Raw genomic sequence first — 27,117 nt, forward strand, 5'->3', positions numbered from 1 at the left:
TGAGGAGTTTTATGGCCGTTGGGAACCAGTAAAGAGGAGCGTCATTAACAGAAAGGCTGAAACTACTTCAATCAGTATAAAATGCTAACATGCTGCTTCACCTCACCAGCAGAGCTGATTGTTATTCACGCCGCTTCATTTGCTTTCTGCTCAGCTGGAGGCTGACAAGTTTCAGTTTCAGGGAAACTCAATCTATCAGGATGGAGCTGTTCCCTCCATCAGCACCTCCATCAGCACCTCCATCAGCACCTCCTGCACCTCCTGCTGCTCAGCAGCTCAGAGCTGGAAAACAGGAAAACAGGAAAACAGGAAAACAGGCTCCTGATGGAGACGGACACACTGATAAAAGGTCTAAAACCAGATCAAACAGTAAATCTGCTGCATGGACAGATAATTTACCTTGACAAGATTTATTAAATTAAGATTATTAAATCTAGAAATAAGCATGTTGAACACTTAAGATAATAAATTAACTCTTAAAACCAGATAAATGATCTAACACTTCTAAATCTAAAGTTTTTTTTTTTATCTTGGTGGGAACCAAATAATCATCAGGTCACTCTGCTCGGGCCAGTTCATCACTGCTGGCAGCTTTCATTTATTTATTTTGTACATTTTTTGTCTTTTTTGGTCATTTTGTAACCAAAAGAAGATGTAAAAAGACATCAAATGACCAAGAAAGACATAAAAACACAACAACAGACAAAAAAAGACACAAAAGATGTAAAATCACACAATAGAGACACAAAAAGACAAAAAAACACAAAAAAAAGACAAAAAGTTTTTTTTTAAGTGTTCAACATGCTTATTTCTAGATTTAATAATCTTAATTTAATAAATCTTGTCAAGGTAAATTATCTGTCCATGCAGCAGATTTACTGTTTGATCTGGTTTTAGACCTTTTTACAGTGTGAAAGTGTGAAATACATCAATATGTTTGGGAATAAACAGATAATAAGATTCCTTTGGATGTATCTTGTAGAACCGACCACTTTATGTTTATAATAGTTTTTATGAGGACAGACGAGTGATTGAAGTGATATAAATGGTGATTTAAGTCGTTGAGTTTCTCTCTAACACTGTGAGTTAATGTGTTAGCGTCTCATGTGCTTTAGTTTTCTGTCAAAGCTCGTTTTGTTGAGTGAAATACAAAACCAGCTGCAGCACAAAGAAACACCTCAGGGGAAAATACTTTCCTTTGACTTGTTCCTAGAAAGACCTGACATGTTAGACGTTCAGAGATAAAATCATGAATACTTCTCTTGTTAACATGTTCAGGACACACAGAGAGTTTAGAAGCTTCAGTTCTCTCCTCGCTGCCTTCTGATAATATACAACCTCAATTTGTTCCTCGAGAGAAGCTAATGAAGCTGCTAATGGAGCTAATAGTCTTTGCTCTGAGCTCTTTACACTGTAAAACATGTCTGGAGATTTTAGGGTGAAAAACTGTTAAACCATGACAGTAAAAGACGTAAAATTATAAATGGGTTAATTCAGTTTCAGTAACAATGAAACACTGTAAATGTTTTTATCAGACAAAACAGGATTTTTACATTTTTGTTTTTTGAAAAAATACATTACTCCACTGTAAAAAAAAAACACTGTAAGCAAAATTTTGCATTGAAATGAATGGGACAGCCGGAAAAAAATGAGCAACAAAGAACAATAATTGGAGATTTTTAAACATCTACTTCTCTGGCATAATTTCACCTAGAGACTCCATTTAAACTTTAAACAGTAGACACAAGTCTTGTGTATCAGTGTATTAATCCACGTTTCGATAGGTCATATAGTTTTTTATCAATCCCTGTTCAATGACCATGATCATTTTTGGAGAAATTCTGAGATTATAATGGGTGTGTATTGCACGGAATGTTCGTGTCACAGTGTGTGACATCATCACCAGAGTGTAGAGGGAGAGAAAAAACTGTCAAAAAATAAATTTTAAAACTGCGCTCCAGGCCGCAAATTCCACTCTACAGAAATAATTTATACATAGAAATGTAGGAAAATGAGTCTTCTCCCTCACAATCCTCTGGTAAAGCTGTCAGAGTTATAGTTTGGGCATAGGACGCACAGATGATCCACCAACACCACCAACAGCCTCATTGGCTCCCATATTAAAAACACAGGAAGATTTCTGAAAAAGGGAGATGTAACAGTTTTTTAGATCGCTCTAACAAAGCTATTTCTTAATTTTTCTTCACAAAAAACATATGTAGACGTTCAGGAAGAACTCAGGACGCTCAAAGTGAAGTCGGATCAATGATAGGTATTATGGTTTTGCCAAAAATGCTTTCTGTTCGAGGCCAGAAATTCCAGTCTGTCCACCTCTGGCTGCAGTCACTGTGCTAGAAGATTCCACAGCTGTTAATTCTGTTGATTGCTCTGCTCTGATTGGTCGACCCCAACGCTTTGATGCTTTGATGTGATTACAGTTACAGATACACACACACATGCACGTGTAAGCGTGCACACTCCTCCAGATACACATGTTTTATTACATTATTATACACATTATTATTAAATGATAATTGTGTCTTGCTGTGTTTTGCTGCAGGTATCTCAGCTTTTACAATCCAGCCGACCTCCATCGTGGTGACTGAAGGATCAGTCGCCAGGTTCTCGTGCAGAATCAGCGCCCACCCTCCGTCCATCATCACCTGGGAGTTCAACCGGGTCACGCTGCCGCTCGCCACTGAACGGTACCGCCTCCATCACTTCCCTTTAACTTCATCACATTCATTTCTCACCTGCTGTTGAACCACAGGTTGTTTTAAACAGACCTGAGACAATAAGCTGAGACCATTCTGATCCTTTATCACTAATTATTATTATGACTGTTTGATGTCTCCATATTTGACATAATAACTGTATTCTATCTGCCATCCAGAATCACAGTGCTGCCCAGTGGCGTTCTGCAGATCTACGGCGTTCAGGCGGCAGACGCTGGAGGTTACCGATGCATCGCCACCAACATCGCCAGCCGCCGCCGCAGCACGGAGGCCACGCTCACCGTCACGCCAGGTATCCACCAATCAGATCGCTCGCTCTGTCTGCAGGTGTTTTAAAGGCATCAACACACAGTTTAGTGATGAAATATCAACCATGAAGCTTTATAACTGTGTAGAGGGTAGAATAAGAGACTCCTCTCCTTTAGTGGTATATTTACCAGATAAATGATCTAACACTTCTAAATCTAAAGTTTTTTTTTTATCTTGGTAAGAACCAAATAATCATCAGGTCACTCTGCTCGGGCCAGTTCATCACTGCTGGCAGCTTTACTTTATCTGGTTTTAAGAGTTCATTTCATCATTGTGTCTTTTTAGTGGTCATCTATTTTTGGCCAGTTTGTGTCTTTTTTGGTCATTTCACATCTTTTTTTTCATTTTGTGTCTTTATAATGGTCATTATATCTTTTTTTTGTCAATTTGTGTCTTTTTAGTGGTCATTTTCACATATATTTTTGGTAATTTTGTGTCTTTTTTGTACATTTTTTGTCTTTTTTGGTCATTTTGTGAAGAAGATGTAAAAAGACACAAAATGACCAAAAAAAGACACAAAAAGACAAAAAAACAAACATAAAATGACCAAAAAAGATGTAAAATTACTAAAAAGACAAAAAAAAAAAAAAAAAACAGACACAAAAGACGTAAAACCACCAAAAAAAGACACAATTTTTTTTTTTTATCTTGGTAAGAACCAAATAATCATCAGGTCACTCTGCTCGGGCCAGTTCATCACTGCTGGCAGCTTTACTTTATCTGGTTTATTTCTTATTTTAAGTGTTCAACATGCTTATTTCTAGATTTAATAATCTTAATTTAGAAGAAAATCTTGTCAAGGTAAATTATCTGTCCATGCAGCAAGATATTTAGTGTTTTTATCTGGTTTTTAGACACCTTTGTTACAGTGTAAAAGGAATATATAATGTAGTGTTCTATAATTAATTCAATGCGTCTCCTCTGTGCTCCTGCAGCTCCGAGGCCCCTCCTCCCTCAGAGGCCTCGTATCATCGCGGGTCCTCAGAACGTGTCGGTGTCCCTGCACCAGAACACCATCCTGGAGTGCATGGCGACAGGAAACCCGCGGCCCATCATCTCGTGGAGCCGCGCCGACAGCCGGTCCATCGACGTCTACAACACCAAAGTCCTGGGGAACGGGAACCTGATCATCTCCGACATCAAGCCGCAGCACGCCGGCGTCTACATGTGCCGAGCGACCACGCCGGGGACACGCAACTACACCGTCGCTGCCGCCAACGTCACCGTGCTCGGTACAGACACACCTTATAGTATTCTTATTGGTTAAAGACTCGTTTTAGGATTGACACTGTGAGCTTTTTCATGTTTTTCAATCTATTCAACTGTTGAATATGGTGAGTTTTTACCTCAAATATTGGCTCCAGTTGAGAGTTTTAGTTGCATGGAGTTTAAATGATATTTCAAAAGTATTTTCTATCACTAAAACGTGCTCGTTTCAAGTATTTCTGGCTTATTTTAATGTTACTACAGTCGGGCTTTTCAAGCCACAATTGCTCAAAATAAGTATTTTTGTATTTATTTCAAGCTATCGTTGGTTTTCCAGTTTCTAGATATTTTTACTTATTTAAAGAATTCTTACAAAGAAACATTTACTGACTGCACTGAAAGATAATTTGACTTGTTTCCAGCATGTTTTTGCTTGATTCTAGTTATTTATTTCTTGTTTTTGTTGGTTGGTTTTTGCAACTAAAACTCTCAACTGGAGCCAATATTTAAAGCATGAAAAAGCTCACAATGACAATCCTAAAAACTTTATACAATAAGATAATTAAATAAGCACATAATAATAATACAAATAATTAAATAAGCACATGAAGCTATGGTCAGTAGAAAAATTATACTCAGAACAAGATAATTAAGATATTATTGATGGATAGAAGTAGGAAATGTTTATTGCAGTGCAGTTTGTCATATATATATTTTATGTCATAGTTCATAGGTCAAACCCTCTCCTCTCTCTATATATTTATATATATTTATACGTGTATTTGTGCCTGCTGCTGTGTTATAAAGCCCCTCCCTCCCTGGTGGAGTGGCCGGAGAGCCTGACCCGTCCGCGGGCCGGCACCGCTCGCTTCGTCTGCCAGGCTGAAGGAGCTCCGGCTCCAAACATCACGTGGCTGAAGAACGGAGAGAAGGTCCAGTCCAACGGGAGGATCAAGATGTACAACAGGTAGATCCTCCTCAGGGCTCATTAATATTCAGTCAGGAGATCCATAAACGCCTTTTCTGCTCACTCACATGATTCACATCTGGACACTGTAAAAAAAAAAAAAATAAAGGTCTAAAACCAGATCAAACAGTAAATCTGAGGGAAATGATCTTTAGCATGGACAGATAATTTACCTTGACAAGATTTATTAAATTAAGATTATTAAATCTAGAAATAAGCATGTTGAACACTTAAAATAATAAATGAACTCTTAAAACCAGATAAAGTAAATTATTTGGTTCTTACCAAGATAAAAAAAAACTTTAGATTTAGAAGTGTTAGATAATTTATCTGGTTTTAAGAGTTAATTTCTTATTTTAAGTGTTCAACATGCTTATTTCTAGATTTAATAATCTTAATGTAATAAATCTTGTCAAGGTAAATTATCTGTCCATGCAGCAGATTTACTGTTTGATCTGTTTTTAAACACCTTTTTATCAGAGTGTGTATTGAGATAAAGAACCCTGAAACCTTTAACTGCCAATTTTAAACAACATGAATAAATAATTCAGTGTAGAAAGGAAACTGAATAATTTACAGCAAACAGGCTTTTAGTTGGTTTTCCTTTGATTTGCTGCTCATTCAGCTCGTTAAGGCTCATTATAGAAGGATTGATGCTGCTAATGGAGACACCTGTCTGTCTGCACGCTCCTCACCTGTCTGTCTGTCTGTCTCTCTACCTGTCTGTCTCTCTACCTGTCTGTCTGTCTCTCTGTCTGTCTCTCTACCTGTCTCTCTACCTGTCTGTCTGTCTGTCTGTCTCTCTACCTGTCTGTCTGTCTGTCTGTCTCTCTCTCTGACCTGTCTGACCTGTCTGTCTCTCTACCTGTCTCTCTACCTGTCTGTCTGTCTGTCTGTCTCTCTACCTGTCTCTCTGTCTGTCTGTCTCTCTGTCTACCTGTCTCTCTTCCTGTCTGTCTGTCTCTCTACCTGTCTGTCTCTCTGACCTGTCTCTCTGACCTGTCTGTCTCTCTACCTGTCTGTCTCTGACCTGTCTCTCTGACCTGTCTCTCTCTCTCTCTACCTGTCTGTCTCTCTGACCTGTCTGTCTCTCTACCTGTCTGTCTCTCTACCTGTCTCTCTACCTGTCTGTCTCTCTGACCTGTCTCTCTGACCTGTCTGTCTCTCTCTCTCTCTGACCTGTCTCTCTGACCTGTCTGTCTCTCTCTCTCTCTGACCTGTCTCTCTACCTGTCTGTCTCTCTAACAGTAAGCTGGTGATCAACCAGATCATCCCTGAGGACGATGCTATCTACCAGTGCCAGGCGGAGAGCGCGGCGGGCTCGGTGCTGGCGATGGCGCGGCTGATCGTGGTGATGTCGGAGGACCGGCCCTCGGCTCCCAGGAACCTGAGGGCCGACACCGTGTCCAGCTCCGCCATCCTGCTGGCCTGGGACCGGCCCCAGTACAACGCCGACAAGGTCATCGCCTACTCCGTCCACTACATGAAGGCTGAAGGTGAGCAGACTCAGACAGACTCAGAGATCAGTTTATCTCTAGGGGAAGCTTCCCTTTAATATCTGTACATATTAATGGACTCTAACAGAGAAATACACCAACCCTACCACAGTCTGAAACTAAAAGGATCAGAACTGATGCAGCAGAACCAGACGTATTGTCTTTTTTATTCAATGTTGTCTATTATTTCTCCTTTTAGAAACTGTAAACTAGCCATAAAAGTTCCCTTCATACACTGATAAAAGGTCTAAAACCAGATCAAACAGTAAATCTGCTGCATGGACAGATAATTTACCTTGACAAGATTTACTAAATTAAGATGATTAAATCTAGAAATAAGCATGTTGAACACTTAAAATAAGAAATTAACTCTTAAAACCAGATAAATTAAAGCTGCCAGCAGTGATGAAAAAACTTTAGATTTAGAAGTGTTAGATCATTTATCTGGTTTTAAGAGTTAATTTATTATCTTAAGTGTTCAACATGCTTATTTCTAGATTTAATAATCTTAATTTAATAAATCTTGTCAAGGTAAATTATCTGTCCATGCAGCAGATCATTCCCCTCAGATTTACTGTTTGATCTGGTTTTAGACCTTTAGATTTACTGTTTTATCTGGTTTTAAGACAACATTTTATTAGTGTAGTAGAAGAAATAGACGTTTAGGAGCTTGTGGCTGGTCCTGTCTAGAGTCTAGTTGGGACCTGACTATGTGCTGGAGGTCAAGGGAATAAAAATAAAAGCTCCTCCAGTATAAAGAAGAAGAGCAGCAGCAGGTTTTCTTGAGAACAGGACTGGAGGTTCCTCTGGCTGATAAAATGCCTCAGAGCTTTTCTCTGCAGCACAAGGCTGGTAGTGTTGGAGCAGAAAGCCTTAAAGCCATTCAGCGTCCTGGGAACTCCTGCTGCTCTCAACAACAGTCACATTCCTACAATGCAACATTTGAGGAGAAAAATTCAAGAGCAGCACTTAATTATAAAGCCACTTCCAGTGAGAGGAGGTGAAAGGAACACCTGCTGGATGTGTTGGGAGGAGGAGAACACATTCCCTGTTTCATTCCTGAATAACTGGCTTCTGTCTGGATTTCTGCTCCTGATTCAGACGTAGTGAGAGACAGAAAGGCTGCTGAGTGACATTAACAGTCTGAAAGCTGAGAGAGAGTCTCTAATGAAAGGAGGAACTAATTAAAGTGTGATGGAGGGTTTAGAGTGTCTGTTCTGTGTGAAGTGGACAGGAAGCCAGACTGTTTCAGTGTTCAGGAGGATTACTGAAACATTCAGAAAGATTCTGTTTATCCTCAAGCATCTTGTTTACCACGTCAGAAATCACACGTTATTTTATCCTCCACGACTCAAATTCATCTTTTATCTCACTTTCCTAATCTGCTCTAATTAAATTACTATTATACAAAAACCCTGTGTAAATTAACAGACTGAAGCTCTGCAGCATCTTTAATGACACGAGGAGGAATGAAAGAGAAACTTTTATTTGACCTGTGGTGGCTGTGTAGTTTGTTTTTTATTACAAAATAAGATGTAAGGGCAATGAACCAACATTTAAATCTTTAATATGCTTTAAGATCAATAAACAGAAACACAGAGGGCATATTGTGATCTAGTTCTCCTGTTCCTGTTCTTCATCTGATATTAATCTGTGTGTGCAGGATTAAACAACGAGGAGTATCAGGTTGTGATTGGAAACGATACGACTCGCTACATTATTGACGAGCTGGAGGCGGCTCGTAACTACACCTTCTACGTGGTGGCGTACATGCCGCTGGGCGCCAGCCGCATGTCGGACAACGTGCTGCAGCACACGCTGGAGGATGGTAGGACACAACATACACAATAATACACAATATACACAATAATACACAATAATACACACAATAATACACGCTGGAGGATGGTAGGACACAATATACACAATAATACACACAATAACACACGCTGGAGGATGGTAGGACACAATAATACACACAATATACACAATATACACAATAATACACAATATACACAATAATACACACAATAACACACGCTGGAGGATGGTAGGACACACAATATACACAATAATACACACAATAATACACACAATAACACACGCTGGAGGATGGTAGGACACAATAATACACACAATATACACAATATACACAATAATACACAATATACACACAATAACACACGCTGGAGGATGGTAGGACACACAATATACACAATAATACACAATATACACAATAATACACAATATACACACAATAACACACGCTGGAGGATGGTGAGACACACAATAATACACAAAATAACACACAATAATACACAATAATACACAATAATACACACAATACACACAATAACACACACTGGAGGATGGTGGGACACACAATAATACACAAAATAACACACAATAATACACAATAATACACACAATAACACACGCTATAGGATGGTCAGACACACATATTTGTATTTATTTCAAGCTATCATTGTTTTTCCAGTTTCTAGATATTTTTACTTATTTAAAGAATTCTTTCTCTCTGAGAGGTTTTCAGTGCTGCTTTTTTGAATAAAGACATTTTTAGTTCACCTGCTCTGCATCTGAGTCCTGACGAGAGCCGTCCTGACATTTATTTTCTTCCTCTCTTCCTCTCTTCCTCTCTTCTTCTCTTCTTCTCTTCTTGTCTTCCTCTCTTCCTCTCTTCTTCTCTTCTCTTCTTCCTCTTTCTCTCTTCCCCCCAGTCCCCCTGCGGGCCCCTGAGCTCAGTCTGACCAGTCGGGGCCCCGGGGACATCAGGGTTTCGTGGCAGCGTCTCCCAGAGAAGCTGAGTCGAGGCCGGGTCACGGCCTACCGCCTGGCGTACAGAACCAGCTCTGAGAACACGGTGTCTCAGGTAGAACTACCTGGAGAACAGAACCAGTTCCTCCTGGAGAACCTGCAGCCGGACACCATCTACCTGCTGAGGGTCTCTGCTGCCACCAGCGTGGGCTGGGGGGACCCGTCCGCCTGGACCTCCCACCGCACGCCCAAGGCCTCCAGCGCCAGAGGTAACTAGAGATTATTAACTAAACCTAACTAAACCTAACCCTAACCCTAACCCAAGGCCTCCAGCGCCAGAGGTAACTAGAGATTATTAACTAACCCTAACTAAACCTAACCCTAACCCTAACCCAAGGCCTCCAGCGCCAGAGGTAACTAGAGATTATTAACTAACCCTAACCACCAGAGATTATTAACTAACCCTAACTAACCCTAACCCTAACTAACCCCAACCCTAACTAACCCTAACCCTAACTAGAGATTATTAACTAACCCTAACTAACCCTAAACCTAACTAACCCTAACCTAAACCTAACCCAAGGCCTCCAGCGCCAGAGGTAACTAGAGATTATTAACTAAACCTAACCTAACTAAACCTAAACCTAACTAACCCTAACCTAACTAACCCTAACCCTAACTAGAGATGATTATTAACTAACCCCTAACTAACCCTAACCTGCACGCCCAAGGCCTCCAGCGCCAGAGGTAATTAGAGATTATTAACTAAACCAAACCCTAACTAAACCTAACTAACCATAACCCAAGGCCTCCAGCGCCAGAGGTACAACTACAGATTATTAACTAAACCTAACCCTAACTAACCTTAACTAACCCAAGGCCTCCAGCGCCAGAGGTACCACCAGAGATTATTAACTAACTAAACCTAACTAACCCTAACTAAACCTAAACCTAAACCAAACTAACCCTAACTTACCCTAACCTAACTAACCCTAACCTAACTAACCCTAACCTAACTAACCCTAACCTAACTAACCCTAACCCTAACTAACCCTAACCCAAGGCCTCCAGCGCCAGAGGTACCACTACAGATTATTAATAAACCCTAACTAAACCTAACTAACCCTAACTAAACCTAACCCTAAACCTAACTAACCCTAACTGAACCTAACCCTAACTCTAACTACCCCTAATTAAACCTAACCCTAACCCTAACTAACCCTAACACAAGGCCTCCAGCGCCAGAGGTACCACTACAGTTTATTAATTAACCCTAACTAAACCTAAACCTAACTAACCCTAACCCTAACTAACCCTAACCCTAACTAACACTAACTAACCCTAACCCTAACTAACCCTAACCCTAACTAACCCTAACCCTAAAGTAAAGATGTTCATAACGTCCAACATGCTGCTATAATAAACAACCGTCCATACAGACAGGAAGCTGAGACCAAAAGATGAATCCTGACTGAACTTAAAGCTGTTAAAGGTGCAGGCAGTTTTTTGGAAATGGTAAAAAAAAGAAAATGCCAGAATTGGAGAGCTGCAATTCTATGAGAACTGTTTCTATCGAACCTGCAGACCTGTAAATCCCTCTGATTCTGGTTTAAACTGGTTTTATTCTGGTTTAAACTGGTTTCATTCTGGTTTTAACTGGTTTTATTCTGGTTTTAAATTGTTTTATTCTGGGTTTATTCTTGTTAAATGGTTTTAACTGGTTTCATTCTGGTTTTAAATTGTTTTATTCTGTTTTTATGTGGTTTTAACTGGTTTTATTCTGGGTTTAACTGTTTTTAAATGGTTTTATTCTGGTTTTAGTGGTTTTATTCTGGTTTTAACTTATTGTATTCTGGTTTTAACTGGTTTTATTCTGGTTTTAACTGGTTTTATTTTGGTTTTAACTGGTTTCAAATTGTTTTATTCTGGTTTTAACTGGCTTTATTCTGGTTTTAAATGGTTTTAACTGGTTTTAAGTGGATTCTGGCTCTCTGTGACTACAGACATAGAGCCAAAGACATTGCAGCAGTAGCCTTTTGAGTTGCTTTGCAGTGTTGGCAGTTGTCGTCCCTGCTGGAAGAGCAACTTTTGGTGCAGGATTTTCCCCCACTCCATCAGGCTTTCACCATGTGGAGCCAATAGAAGGCCTCTCTGGTGACCTGTGATTGACTTTTTAAAGCCTGATAACAGAGTCAAGAAGAAGAAGGAGTCTAGTTTTCTCTCATAGAATATAATTTACAACATGCTGAATATTGCTGTTATTAAGGGTTTTTTTCCCAATGATACAAATAAAAAGCTTGAATCAGCTTTAAACCATGACACAGAGCGGAGAGGAGCTCGCTCTAATAATCTTGTTAAGGCATTGGGTTTGTTACTCTGTGACCTTTGACCTGCACTGTCAGTAACACTGGAAGGGTTTCAGTCATGGGTCATAAAGGACTCAGGCCTCTGGCTGGGAGAGTAAACGGCCTTTAGAGCCACATGTGAAGCCGTGAGGGGGAGGGGCTTCACTTTAAACTCTTTAATGGTGAACTCCTTTCTCCTCATTCCTGGAATAAAACGTGTGAAACGGCTTCTCTGCTTGTTTCTGCTCTGCAGTCAGTGAGAAACAGCTGGTCAGGCATTAGACGGTAGTTTCACGTTTCAAAGAAAGCTTCTGGTCACAAACAGCTCGCTGAACTCTCTCCAGGTTTCTGAGAACACAAAATCTGTTTATGAGAAGCTTCACTCACAAGATCTGCTCAACATCGTTAACACGAGGACTTTTATTCTGAGTGTTTAGTGAACACACTGATGAAAAGGTGTGTCCAAAAGATTTATTAAATTCAGTTTATTAAATCTAGCAATAAGCATGTTGAACTCTTAAAATAATAAATAAACCAGATAAAGTAAAGCTGCCAGCAGTGATGAACTGACCGAGCAGAGAGACCTGATGGTTATTTGGTTCTTACCAAGATAAAAAAACTTTTTATCTGTTTTTTAAACACCTTTTTATCAGTGTGGACTTTTATTCTGAGTATTTAGTGAATATCATTATCTATATAAATGAATCTAAACTAAACTGTGTCCTGGCTCTTCTCTCATTAGTTCCTATGGCTCCTGAGCTGCTGCTGGAGCCTCTGAACTGCACCACCCTGCTGGCTCGCTGGCAGCTGCTGCACAGGAACTCCGCCGCCGCCGAAGGCTTCAGACTCTTCTACCACGAGGAGAGCCAATCAGAGAGGAGCCCCGTCCAGCTGCCCGCCTCCCAGAACGCCTTCACCATCCACGGCCTCGGTAGGTCCACATCAGTCCACATCAGTCCACATCAGTCCACATCAGTCCACATCACTTCATATCACTGAAAGCTACATGAGCACAGAGAACAATACAATACAATATGCACATTATTCTTGCTTCATAAACAGACAAACATCAACACCAAAACAGAGGTCCAGAATAAACAAACAAACACAGGGTCAGAATAGAAAACAAGAACAAAAACAAAAAACATGATGATTAATTCATCAATCATTATAGTGTTTGTCCAAAACAAAGTCAGTTTTCAGAGCATTAAGTCCTTTAATATAAGTTATTATTATTATTATTATGATTATTATTATTAATAATAGAAGTGCAGTTTTTCTCCAGTTCCTGTAGAAAGTGAACAGCTGGTTTGGACTCAGTTCATTTCTTCTTCTGTATGTGAAACTTTCCTAAAAACAGAAGTAACTGTCCAAAAAAGTCCTTTTCTCTCTGATTTTCTTCAAAACAAATATTAATAATGTATTTTTTTTTAAACTGGATTGCTCGTCCAGTTTTCCTGTTGACACAGTTTTGCACATCCCTCCAGAATATTGGAGCATTTACACATAAAACATTCTATAATCTTTCTGATAATCTTAATTTAATCAGTGTGGTTAAAGCAGCAGCAGCATCTCCTCTCAGTTTATGAGGGAAGAATCTCTGTGAGTCTCATGGAGGAGAAGCAGAGCAGCACCTCCTCCTCCTCCTCCTCCTCCTCCTCCTCCTGACCTCCCACCTCTGGCCAGCGTTGCTCCTCCTCAGCAGCTGCAGGTCGGTGTTGTGGACGTATCTTTAGGTCAGATTGACGGAGGTTTTGTTTGTGGAGGTCTGAGGGCTCCGACCATCTGACCATCTGGTCCCAGTCAGCAGCTGGTGAGCAGCTCAGCACTAAATCAATCTCTGACAGCCAGGAAGGACTGGAGGTGTTAACTCTGACCAGGCAGCCTTAAACACCAACACACTGCACATTATCTGGTTCTCACCAAGAGTTCATCTATTATCTAAGTGTTCAACATGTTTATTTCTAGATTTAATAATCTTAATTTAATAAATCTTGTCAAGGTAAATTATCTGTCAGATCATTTCATCAGATTTACTGTTTGATCTGGTTTTAAACACCTTTTATCAGTGTTCTAGTGATGCTGATATATCTGCCTACTATTATGCTACATTAATATTATTTGATGCTATTATCGGCTGTGTTGGTGTTTATTAATATAGAGATTTTAAAGTCTTTCTTCTGGGTCAGATTGTTCTAAATGTTGAATAAATGTTCCTAGAGAGAGAGGAAGCTACTGATAAATCATTAAACATGGAGCTTCAGCTGAATAAAAACAATCCTCCTTTCTGTTCCTCTGTGATAGAGGAGGTGCTGGAGGAGGAGGAGGAGGAGGAGGACGAGGAGGAGGAGGAGGAGGAGGAGGAGGAGGAGGTGGCAGCTTTATGATGTGTTTTATGAGCGTTGCTGCAGGAGAGAGGACATCAAAGCGTCTCATTGTGTTTCTCTGAGAGCCACAAAGATTATTAGTTTATTATCCCAGTTAAAGGAGATTCATTCATCCTGAATCAGACCAGTTATTAATTATTTATTAATGATGCATCCTGTCTCTGTTCAACCTGAAAACTCAACTCAACTTTATTTGTAAATCACTTTAAAACAACCACAGCCGCAACAAAGTGCTGTACATAAACAAACAGAACAAGAGACAATAAAATAAATAAAACAGGAATAAACACTCAAATAAATAGATTCATTGCTTTTTAAAAAACAATTTAAAAACAATAAATAAAAGCAAACCATAAAACCCTAAAAACAAGAGCAGAGTCTCATGCGTGGTTAAAAGCCAAGGAATAAAAACAGGTTTTAATAAATAAGAAAACAAGCAATCGTCTATTAATAATCTCTAATAATGTCAACTATAATGTTGATATTATCCCATATTATATAAAGTTGATATTATCTTATATTATATAAAGTTGATATTATCTTATATTATATAAAGTTGATATTATCTTATATTATATACAGTTGGTATTAACAGTGCAGTGAGCTGAATGGAGAGAGAGAGAGTGGCTTGTAATGTAACTGTGACATTACATTAATAAACAGGAATATATGTTTTAATATATTCCTGTTTATTATATTTGCATAAATGTTGCTCTCTTCCTACACGTGCAGAATATTTTGGCTCTCGTCCCGTCAGTGAGAGAACTCGTTCTATTGTTCTTTCATTTATCTTTCATTTTTATGGCCGATGACTGTTGAGGCATTATTTACAGATGTATGAATATTAAAATAACTGGCTACAGATTATCAGATGATGATGATGATGATGATGATGGTGATGATGATGAAGAAGCCTCATCATGTTGTGTCCTTGACACTAAATGCTGACTGGAGGATTCTCTCAGCAGCTGATTGCTTTGTTAATTAATCAGCTTGTAGTGTAAATGGCGTCTCCTATAAACCAGCAGCAGCCGATATCATTGATTAGTGAAGAGGAAGATGAAGAGGAAGCTGCTGACTCAGCTTCAGGAGGAATCACTGAGTGATCACTGAGGAGACGTCCAGATGATTGAAACCCTGAGACACAACGTGTCCTCATCTCTCATCTGCTGCCTCAGTCAGAGTCCAGGCTTAATACCTCTCACACCTGGTTCATACCTGGTTCATACCTGCACTGCAAAAAGTCAGCTGTTAAAAACAAGGGAAAAAAGTACAAAAATTAGGTTCATTTTGCTTAAAAATAGCTAAATTATCTGCCAATGGAACAAGAAAATTGGTGTATTCTAACTAATAACACGTGACTTTTTGTTGATTCTAATGAAATACACGTGACCTATTTTCTCAATATGTGTAAAAATATTGTTGAATTAATAATCAGTGAATGCTAGAGCCATCATCTGGACATAATGATATGATAGGCATTATATTTATAGAAACCAGCAACGTCACACTAAAAACTAGTCAACTTTTCTTCACACAGATACAAAGATTTTTATCTGGATGTAGAATATTTTTATTAAAATTCTTGAAATAAGAGAAAAGCTGTGGAATCTTTATATCAAACAAGTGAAACAGTCTAAAATAAAAACTGCTGACTAAGAAGAACTATCTGATCAGACAGAAAATAAGCAGATATCCCCTTGATCTGAGATATTACTCTGACTTAGAGTTCAGTTTTTGAAGCGTGTGTCTTACCTGGTTCATACCTGTCTCATACCTGGTTCTTACCTGTTGACAGGTGCCTTTCTGTGTGTAGAACTCTAGATGTATCTGATGGCTGGGTTAGGGTTAGGGTTAGCATGGTTAGGGTTAGCATGGTTAGGGTTAGTTTATAGGGTTAGGGTTAGTTTATAGGGTTAGTTCATAGGGTTAGGGTTAGTTTATAGGGTTAGGGTTAGTTTATAGGGTTAGTTTATAGGGTTAGGGTTAGTTTATAGGGTTAGTTTATAGGGTTAGGGTTAGTTTATAGGGTTAGGGTTAGTTTATAGGGTTAGTTTATAGGGTTAGGGTTAGTTTATAGGGTTAGTTTATAGGGTTAGGGTTAGTTTATAGGGTTAGTTTATAGGGTTAGTTTATAGGGTTAGGGTTAGTTTATAGGGTTAGGGTTAGTTTATAGGGTTAGTTTATAGGGTTAGGGTTAGTTTATAGGGTTAGGGTTAGTTTATAGGGTTAGGGTTAGTTTATAGGGTTAGGGTTAGTTTATAGGGTTAGGGTTAGCATGGTTAGGGTTAGCATGGTTAGGGTTAGCATGGTTAGGGTTAGCATGGTTAGGGTTAGCATGGTTAAAGTTAGCAGGGTTGGGTTAGCAGCCAGCTCTCATCTGGTGCTTTTATTGAACACGAGGCAGAGAACAGGCTCAGTGAGACTAGATTTACATTCTGACTTCAAAAGGTTTCTGCTTCACTTGTGCATCTGAGTCAGTGTGTTGATTTGTGTGAGAGAGAGAGAGAGAGAGAGAGAGAGAGAGAGAGAGAGAGAGAGAGAGAGAGAGAGGGAGAGAGAGAGGGAGAGAGAGAGAGAGAGAGAGAGAGAAGAGAGAGAGAGAGAGAGAGGGAGAGGAGATGATAGATAGTGGTTAAGGGTTCATGCAGGAGTTGACATTTATGGCCCCTGTTCATCCTGGATTGCTGGGACCTGGGGGGGCCGGGGGAGGGGGGGGGGGGGGTCTGGGGGGCCTGGGGGCCTTTCACAGGGAGAATAAACCCTGAGACCAGCAGGATCTGCTGCATTTGGCTGTAAAAGGGAACAACCACAAATGGCTCAAATATGCCCTTTAATACAAACAGCATGATTTATGGGGTCGGGGGGGGGGGGGGGGGGGGTCTTCAGTCCAGGAATGGCAGGAACTTCTAAGAATATAAAGTGAAGTAAAGCAGCTGTATTTATATCTGGGAAGGTTTAACTAACGATTAATTTAATTATCGGTTCTACTGTAGATTATTTACTCCGTTCATTGATTCGTCTTCTAACCTGTAAAGTGTCTAAAGTCTGAATGTTTCAATCAGTCCAGAGGTCAAAGGTCACTTTGAATCATTTAAAACAGAAGAAGAAGGAAATCTCCATATTTAGGGGCTGAAAACAGCATATTCATATTCACATATTCAGTCATTTCTCAATGAAAAATAGGTTGATTGACAAAAACAGTTGGTCACTTTATTTCTGTTTGTCAACTAGTGCTGCTCTGTTCTGCTCTTCTGTTTTTAATCTGAACTGAATGACATGAACTTTCTCTGAGAACTTTTGGTTTGAACTTTTGACATTTGACAAATTAAATGATGAATCAATACAAAAGGCAACGGATTAATAGAAACAATCATTCTCTTTGTCTTATTATATTATATAATACTTTATGTTTATTGAGTAACTTCTCGATGACATCACGTGTTCAGGTGAGAATAAAAACTCTTCCAGGTCTCTGAGTCATTCAGCAGCTTTTGGTGTTTCCCTGTTTGTCCTCTCATCACTTCCTGTGCTGACCTCCCCTCCCCCCTCAGAGACCCCCCCCCCCCCTTTTGCAGGATTTAGCTTGCCCAGATTCCAGGTCAAAGGTCATGGCCCAGATGTCACAGCCCCCCCTGCCCCCCCCCCCCCACAGAGCTTCTCTCTCTAGTATAATTACGACCAACCCATTGTGTGTGTTACTATGTTAGTAAGTTAGTGTGTGACTATATATTACTGTGTGTGTGTGTGTGTGTGGTGTGTGTGTGTGTGTGTGTGTGTGTGTGTGTGTGTGTGTGGTGGGGGTCCCACTGAGCTGCAGAACAAACTCTGATAACAAACTGAACGTTGAACTAAAAGATTTTATTTCTCTCTTCCCAGAGGAAAATAAAAACATTTAGAGAACTTTTTCTCCTTCTCGTCAGTCTGAGTGTTTATATTCTGCAGAGATTCCTCCAGCAGCTCATATTTCTGATTAATATTACTGACTGATTAATATTAATATAATATAATATATTGTTTTATGTAACTCATCATTGTCGTTGTAAATAGTTGTTTAGTTTCTGCTAGAAGAACGAGGAGCCAGAGAAGTCTCATGTTCCACAGCCTGACCTCAGATTCTTTCAGAGTTTAATCTGGGCCTGACCTTTGACCCCTGCTCTGCTCTGCTCTCAGGGCTGCAGGAGGCCAGTAGCTGGACCCCCCCCCCCCCCCTCTAAACTCCCCTCACCTCCCCTCACCTCCCCTCACCTCCTCCAGAGCCTCTAAACCTCTCAGACAACAGAAGTTTGTCTCTTTAGTAACCAACAAACCTGCAGGAACATCTTTCTGTAGATGCTGCAGATTATACAGAGAATATATATTATATATATTAACTAGTAAACACAAACACTTCCAGTTACACTTATAGTCAGTGAAAAACATTCAGCAGAGTTTATTTTATTGCACTGATAATAAAAAGGTCTAAAACCAGATCAGACAGTAAATCTGAGGACAGATAGTTTACCTGGGAGATAAAGGTCTCTGAGCCGGACTCAGTTTCAGACCTTTTATCAGCGCGTCAAACTGTGACTATTGAAACACTAATTAAAGAGGTTAATGTGATTCAGTGGACAGATCTGGTCAGATCTTTATTCTTTAGAGGGACATGTGGTCAGATGGATGCTGGTCAGTTCAGGGTCTTTGGGGTCGTCGGGGTCTTCGGGGTCACTGAGGGCCGGAGCTGCTGGAGCGTCCTCCGTGTCCTCTCAGGGGTCTTTGTCCGTGGGTTTGACCCCCAGATTGTGGGTCTGAATAGGGACCACTGACCAGCTGACTGGTCCAGAGAAAGAGAAAGCTCTCCTTTATCTAAAGAGAGGAGGAGCAGCTGATGGATGGAGGAGCTGCTCACACACTGACCAGAGGACCAGAGGACCAGAGAGCATCTGGGGCTCACCTCTGGTTCACACCCACCCCCCAATCAGAGACCCCGACCCCCCAACACCCACCAGCTCCAGGTCTCCTCATGTAGCAGCCTGTTAGCTTCCTGCTAGCTTCCTGTTAGCTTCCTGCTAGCTTCCTGCTAGCTCCAGGACTCAGGTGGTAATAACTGACAGTTGGTCCTAATCAGTGCTGTCGTGGTAGTTGATGAGGCGGCTGTACTAGTGGCTAGATGGGAAGGTGACTGAGGAGGAAGTGGGTATTGTCTCCTATATACTCCAATGATTTTTGTCTGATAGTTGGGTATACTGTAAACCAGCAGAAGAAGAGGTGGGAATACCCCGTATACCTGCGTCTACCCTCCCTTCACCACTGGTCATAATAAATGTCTCTGGGTGTTTTAGATCTGAGTCAACCTGAACTTTGTGTGTTTTTACTCATTTCTGTGATTTATTTTAATTCTCTCTCTGTGTTTTCTGCTGCAGACCCCAGGAAGAAGTACCACGTTAAGCTTCTGGCTTATAACTTTATAGGAGACGGTTACCAGGCCGACCAGACCATCAGCACGCCAGGATGTGTCTGTGAGTAACACAATATACTATATATATATATATATATACATATATATACTATATACTACTACTGCATACTATATATACACTATACTATATACCAGACCATCAGCACGCCAGGATGTGTCTGTAAGTCACACAATATACTTTATATAATACATGTATATACTATATACAATATATATATATACACTATACTATATATATATATAGTGATGTATCTCCTGTATCTCTCAGCTATTAGAGACCGGCTGGTGCCTCCTCCTCCTCCTCCTCACCACGTCTCATATACTATATATTATATATTATATACTATATATCTCCTATAGTGGTGTATATATATATATATAGTGATGTATCTCCTGTTTATCTGTCAGCTGTTAGAGACCGGCTGGTGCCTCCTCCTCCTCCTCCTCACCAGGTGAACTCGAGGAGCAACAGCTCCTCCTCAGTGTTTCTGTGGTGGGCTCGCCCAGCGTTCTCCTCCAGCCAGAGCCTCAACTACACCGTCCGCTGCCACGCCGTCGGGCTGCAGAACGCCTCGCTGGTCCTCTACCTGCACACGTAACCACTCTCACTATATACTATTAGATTATTATTATTATTATTATTATTATTATCATTATTATTATTATTATTATCATTATATTATTATTATTATATATTATTCAATAGTCCATCTGAAACATCTTTCTGTGTTTCTTCCTGCTGAGAGAATTATTATTCACTCAGAGTTAAACACTTCACTCCATGGCTTGGTTTCACTTATTTCACACCATATTATTATTATTATTATTATTATTTTTATTATTATTATACTGACAATAATCTGACATATAACAACCTCAGCTGTATCATATCACCAGAACTGTTTCTTTCTTTCTCCTTTAAACTCAACATCATACAGACTTTCCTCTCACTGTAGTGTATTATCACAATAGACTAGATATAATAAGGTCACTACAGCAGCCTGGTTCTGCCCTGACAGCTCTACAGCTCCACCTGCTGGTCAGGACCTGTTATTACAGGTCGGACCTGTAATAACAGGTCCTGACCAGCTGACCTCTTCGTCCTGAGGGTACACCTCTTAAAAACAAGAAAAAAAGTACAAAAATGAGGTGGATTTTGCTTAAAAATAGCAAAATTATCTGCCAACAGAACAATAAAATGTGTCTTGTCAAGACTTTCCAAAACCAGTAAAAATATCTAATCTCAATGAACCACAAATACCTTAGAATTAGTGTATTCTAACTAATAACAAGTGATTTATTTTATTGTTGTTGTTAAATGTTTCATGTTAAGATTTACTGTTTGATCTGGTTTTAAACACCTTTTTATTATCAGTGTGTGTATCCTGTTGAATGTTCTGCTCCCTTAACGCTCCTGTTGTGTTCTCCTCCTGCAGGAGTGAGCAGCACCTCCTGGTCAGAGATCTGGAGCCAAACACCAAGTATGAGTTTGCGATTCGACTCCACATGGAGCAGCTGTCGAGTCCCTGGAGCCCCGTGGTCTACCAGAGCACACTGCCTGAAGGTCTGCTATTATTATTATTGTTATTACTATTATCATTATTATTATAATATTATTATTATTATTATTATTATTATTATTATTATTAATATTATTGTTATTACTATTATTATCATTATTATTATTACTGTTATTATTATTATTAATATTATTGTTATTACTATTATTATCATTATTATTATTACTGTTATTATTATTATATTATTATTATTATTATTATTATTATTATTGTTATTATTATTATTATTAGTGTTATTATTATTATTATTATTATTATTACTGTTATTATTATTATTATTAATAATAATAATATTATCATTATTATTATTATTATATTATTCATATTATCTCTGAAGTAAACCAGGAGTTGTTGTTGTTGTTGTTGTTTTATTGCTGCTGTTTTTTTCCCCACAATATTTTTATTTTATTTTCAGTTTTTAACACTTTGACATGCAGCTTTTACATTCATGTGTCTTCATTCTACTTCCATATTTTAAGATAGCTTCATTTACACAGAGACAGAAAATAAAAAGAGAGAAAACAGTGAACAGGTTCTCCTCCTGATAAAGAACATGTCATCTATTTATAACTGAGCTCTATAAATGTCTCTCATTCTACTCTAGTTCTGTTTCTCTGGTTTAAACCAAACAAAACTAGTTCAGGCTCCAGTAGAATTAGTTTAGCTCTCAGCTCTTCACACAATATTTTAATCTTTCTGCATAATGCAGTGAAACTAAGTTCCTCTGGGTTCTCTACATGTTCTACAAACATCTGGGACATTTTTATTATTTCTATTAATATTGCAGCTTTCCGTTTCCTTAAAAGTGTCTTGTGAGTCAGAGAATATGTCCTGTATATCTGCTGCTGCTCCCAGGAACACACTCAGAGAGAGTCCAGAGAAGTTTAAGGGCTTTTAATAATCAGCAGCAGCTCCCTCCTCCCTGCAGGCGAAGCACACTATATATATATATATATATATATATATATATATATATATATATATATATATATATATATCCTGCAGGCTGTCAACTACGGTGCTCACCTGACCCAAAACCATGGCAACAAGACAAACAAATAAACACAAAATATCTTGTTTATCAATGAAGCAATATATGGCTTCTACAGTTTAAATCCATCGGTGTCACATATGGTAAATGTTCCTGCTCTTATAAAACTCTTTTCTAGTCTCTCTGTGAGCCTCAGAGCTCTTTACACTCCAGACTCACACATTCCTGCTGGTGGCAGATCTGAACGCTGCCTCCTGCCACCAGCACGAATTCATTCTCACTGATGAACGCAGCATCAGGAGACATTCAGGGTTCAGTAGACTCAAGGACACTTCAACATGTAGCTGCTATGGTCGTGGATCGAACCACCGACCCTCCGGTCAGCTGGCAGCCGCTCTACCAGCTGAGCCCCAGCCGCCACATTAACCATTAACATATTAACACATTAACCATTAACACCAGTAACACCAGTACTGTCTAGTTCAACATGAGTTCTTACAGACAGGGTGAGCTTTAACTCAGGCTGCTGCCATCACATCACACACTCTAACTGCAGGTCTTCCTCCATTCATTCAGCTGATACTCTGAACATCTCTCTGATCTTTATTTGACTTGTTCTCCTCCTCCTGCTCCTCCTGCTCCTCCTCAGCTCCCTCCGTGGCTCCGTCCAGCGTGAGGGTGACTCTGATAGAGGAGGACACAGCTCTGGTGTCATGGAAACCTCCTGATGAACCAAACGTCTCAGTGACTCACTACAACATCCTGTTCGCCTCCAGAAACGCCTGGATCTCTGGAGACAGGCAGCTGCTGCACAGGGAGGGTGAGGAGACACATTATTATCAGTTATAAAGACACATTATTACAAGTTATAGAGACACATTATTACAAGTTATTAAGACACATTATTATCAGTTATAAAGACACATTATTACAAGTTATAGAGACACATTATTACAAGTTATTAAGACACATTATTATCAGTTATAAAGACACATTATTATCAGTTATAAAGACACATTATTACAAGTTATAGAGACACATTATTATCAGTTATAAAGACACATTATTATCAGTTATAAAGACACATTATTACAAGTTATAGAGACACATTATTATCAGTTATAGAGACACATTATTATCAGTTATAAAGACACATTATTATCAGTTATAAACACACATTATTACAAGTTATAGAGACACATTATTATCAGTTATAAAGACACATTATTACAAGTTATAAACACATTATAAGACATTATAAGGCATTATTAATTATAAAAACACATTAGAAGGTTATAAAGACACATTAGAAGGTTATAAGGACAAATCAGGAACTCATTTCATCCTGTAGTTTATTAGGGCCTCAGGGCAATCTCCCCATCACTGGTCCCATCCAGCAATATCTGTAGGGACCAGTGCTGCACTACTGTTATACTGTGGATTTCTTCTTCTTCCTCTTCCGGACGCAATTTCGTCCCGCTACTAGTCCTGCAACTTGAAGAGTTGCAGGACAAATTATATATCAAAACGTGCGGTTTGATCGGGATCGGTGTGCTATTACTTTTCTCTACAGAATATGAATTTTTCGCGACATAAGTCAGTTAGCGAAAAAGAACAATAATTGTAGATTTTTAAACGTCTACTTCTCCGGCATAATTTCACCTAGAGACTCCATTTAAACTTTAAACAGTAGACACAAGTCTTGTGTATCGGTGTATTAATCCACGTTTCGATAGGTCATATAGTTTTTTATCAATCCCTGTTCAATGACCATGATCATTTTTGGAGAAATTCTGAGATTATAATGGGTGTGTATTGCACGGAATGTTCGTGTCACAGTGTGTGACATCATCGCCAGAGTGTAGAGGGAGAGAAAAAACTGTCAAAAAATAAATTTGAAAACTGCGCTCCAGGCCGCAAATTCCACTCTACAGAAATAATTTATACATAGAAACGTAGGAAAATTAGTCTTCTCCCTCACAATCCTCTGGTAAAGCTGTCAGAGTTATAGTTTGGGCGTAGGACGCACAGATGATCCACCAACACCACCAACAGCCTCATTGGCTCCCATATTAAAAACGCAGGGAGATTTCTGAAAAAGGGAGATGTAACAGTTTTTTTAGATTGCTCTCACAAAGCTATTTTTTCATTTTTCTTTAAAAAAAACATATGTAGACATTCAGGAAGAACTCAGGACGCTCAAAGTGAAGTCGGATCAATGATAGGTATTATGGTTTTGCCAAAAATGCTTTCTGTTCGAGGCCAGAAATTCCAGTCTGTCCACCTCTGATGTCACTGAGCTGGTACAGGTGTCAGTTAATTCTGTTGATTGCTTTGATCTTTGATGTGATTACAGTTACAGATACACACACACACACACACATGCGCGTAAGTGCGCACACTCCTCATATGCTTCAAACACACCCGCGCACACACACACACGCATTTTGAGGTTAAAGGGCAGTAGCCCCCATGGCCCTTTCAGAATTTCCCCAGCGGAAATTTTCTAGTTAAACACTACAGGCTGAAAGTTATGAAGCCAGATCAAATCTGTAGAAAAACAGATCATAGTTTCATTGTTATACTTTGTAACAAAATAAACCTGATTATTCTATAACGAGTCACTTATTAGAACACATGTTGACTCTAATTATCAGGTCTTTGGGTTTTTATTGTGTTTCCTTCTTTCCTTACAAACAAAGATTATTTTAGCTGCTGTAGATATAAAACAGAGCGTCTCTGTCCCAGTGAGGAACTAAACTAACACAATGATGGTTTCCATCAGAGTTCAGCTGAGTTAGATTCATTTAGTTCTCTTATGGATTATAAACAAACTGAACCCAGAGACCAGAGGGAGGGGCTGGAGGTCCCGAGCTGTAGAGCTGCTGGTTCATTCTGGCTGTGAGGCTTCGAGGTGTTTCAGAGCACATTCAGGAAATACACCCCCCCCCCCCCAGGTCAAGGGTCAAGGGTCACGAGTGGAGCCCTTCACAAAGACCCTCCAGCTCCACACACACACACACACACACACACACACATTTTTGTGCTTCTATCTTTGTGAGGACCCTCATTGTAACAGTGGATTCCCTAACAAGGTTATAATAGTTTTGAATCTTGTGAGTGAGTTTGCTAGTTTTAGTTTAGTATTTATTAATTGTAGTTTTTTGTAATGGGGTATTTGTTGGGTGGGAGATTAAAAGAAGTCACAGTAAATTTTGCCTTTATTTCCTATATCTATATTTGTGTTTTTTATTGCATATTTTAGTGTAGTGATTTAGATAATCACCACAAGTATTATTTTCTGCATTATATGTTCTGTAAAAACGGTTTTCATATCGCTGCATATGGGAAAATGATCTATGATTTAATGAGATAACAATATGTCTGTGATAGTATTATTATTATTATTATTATTATTATTATTATTATTATGCTGATGACCCATAAATCAACAATATCTTTGTATTGTGTCCGACAGGAAGCATCACCATGGCTCTGCTGGAGAACCTGAAGCCTGGTCAGATCTACTTTGTCAAAGTTTCAGCTTCCAACAACATGGGTGATGGTCCGTACTCCCAGACGGTGGAGCTGGTGGTCCGGGCCGACCTCTCCTCCGGTCGGGACCCTCGACTCTCTCGGGACTCCAACCGCTCCAGTGAGTTACACCAGCATCCTGACAGAATCTACCACAAGATCCTTTTACTGGTTTATAAATCTCTTCATGGTCTCAGTCCAGCATGTTTATCTGGTTTACTTTATCCTGTGAACCCTGGAGGACCCTCAGATCTCCTGGAGGACCCTCAGGTCTTCTGGAGGACCCTCAGGTCTTCAGGAGGACCCTCTGGTCTCCTGGAGGACCCTCAGGTCTCCTGGAGAACCCTCAGGTCTCCTGGAGGACCCTCAGGTCTTCTGGAGGACCCTCAGGTCTTCAGGAAGACCCTCAGGTCTCCTGGAGAAACCTCAGGTCTCCTGGAGGACCCTCAGGTCTTCAGGAGGACCCTCAGGTCTCCTGGAGGACCCTCAGGTCTCCTGGAGGACCTTCAATTCTTCTGGAGGACCCTCAGGTCTCCTGGAGGACCCTCTGGTCTCCTGGAGGACCCTCAGGTCTCCTGGAGGACCCTCGGGTCTTCTGGAGGACCTTCAATTCTTCTGGAGGACCCTCAGGTCTCCTGGAGGACCCTCAGGTCTTCTGGAGGACCCTCAGGTCTCCTGGAGGACCCTCTGGTCTTCGGGAGCCTTTTAATAAAACCAAAGTTAGAACTAAAACCTAAAACGTCGTTTTCTCTCTGTGGTCCACGTTGGTGGAAGACCTGAAGACCTGAGGCCCTCAGAGACGGAGCTTCCTCAGTTTCTGCTTTGTTTATAATGGGATGGAGGCTCTAATTGATTGATTGATTGATTGATTGATTGATTGATTGATTGATTGATTGATTGATTGATCCTGATAGAATCAAGATCATGATGGTAAACAGAGAATGTGACGTGTCCGTTCACCTTTAACAGGCTTCTCTGACGGTTTCTACCACCTGGACCAGAAGTCCATGACGGGGATCACTGTGGGCGTCTGCATCGCTCTCACCTGCATCATCATCTGCGCCTTCATCATCGTCTGCAGAGGAAGAAACAGGTACACAACATCTGTACACAACATCTACACACAACATCTGTACACAGCTGTTTAATATTAAAGTATTACTTATAGAAATAACAAAACTATACATTCCAACACACATACATACAACAGATCACAGCCTCAATAATCTATATATCTAAAAACAAAACAAAACAAAACAATAGTGCAACAGAAGACAATTCCAGGTGAAGCGTCAACCACATTAGGTCCCCAACATCAACATCACCAACATCTT

The 27,117-nt window shown here is 39.7% G+C and overlaps 1 protein-coding gene across 1 annotated transcript in view; it reads left to right on the forward strand.

The window, feature by feature from the left end:
- The window catches only part of prtga (protogenin homolog a (Gallus gallus)), a 41,851-nt gene that overhangs the window by 11,860 nt on the left and 2,874 nt on the right, over positions 1 to 27,117 (forward strand). The window contains exons 3-16 of the mRNA XM_059352913.1: positions 2,561 to 2,705; positions 2,894 to 3,027; positions 3,980 to 4,276; positions 5,058 to 5,217; positions 6,466 to 6,713; positions 8,377 to 8,541; positions 9,452 to 9,757; positions 12,576 to 12,764; positions 19,623 to 19,718; positions 20,087 to 20,273; positions 21,115 to 21,242; positions 22,899 to 23,069; positions 25,728 to 25,904; positions 26,753 to 26,876. Coding sequence (XP_059208896.1) covers positions 2,561 to 2,705; positions 2,894 to 3,027; positions 3,980 to 4,276; positions 5,058 to 5,217; positions 6,466 to 6,713; positions 8,377 to 8,541; positions 9,452 to 9,757; positions 12,576 to 12,764; positions 19,623 to 19,718; positions 20,087 to 20,273; positions 21,115 to 21,242; positions 22,899 to 23,069; positions 25,728 to 25,904; positions 26,753 to 26,876 — 2,527 coding nt within the window. The remainder of the gene's footprint in view (positions 1 to 2,560; positions 2,706 to 2,893; positions 3,028 to 3,979; positions 4,277 to 5,057; positions 5,218 to 6,465; positions 6,714 to 8,376; positions 8,542 to 9,451; positions 9,758 to 12,575; positions 12,765 to 19,622; positions 19,719 to 20,086; positions 20,274 to 21,114; positions 21,243 to 22,898; positions 23,070 to 25,727; positions 25,905 to 26,752; positions 26,877 to 27,117) is intronic.

The sequence above is a fragment of the Centropristis striata genome, chromosome 2 (assembly GCF_030273125.1).
Source record: "Centropristis striata isolate RG_2023a ecotype Rhode Island chromosome 2, C.striata_1.0, whole genome shotgun sequence".
In the NCBI taxonomy this organism is placed as follows: domain Eukaryota; kingdom Metazoa; phylum Chordata; class Actinopteri; order Perciformes; family Serranidae; genus Centropristis; species Centropristis striata.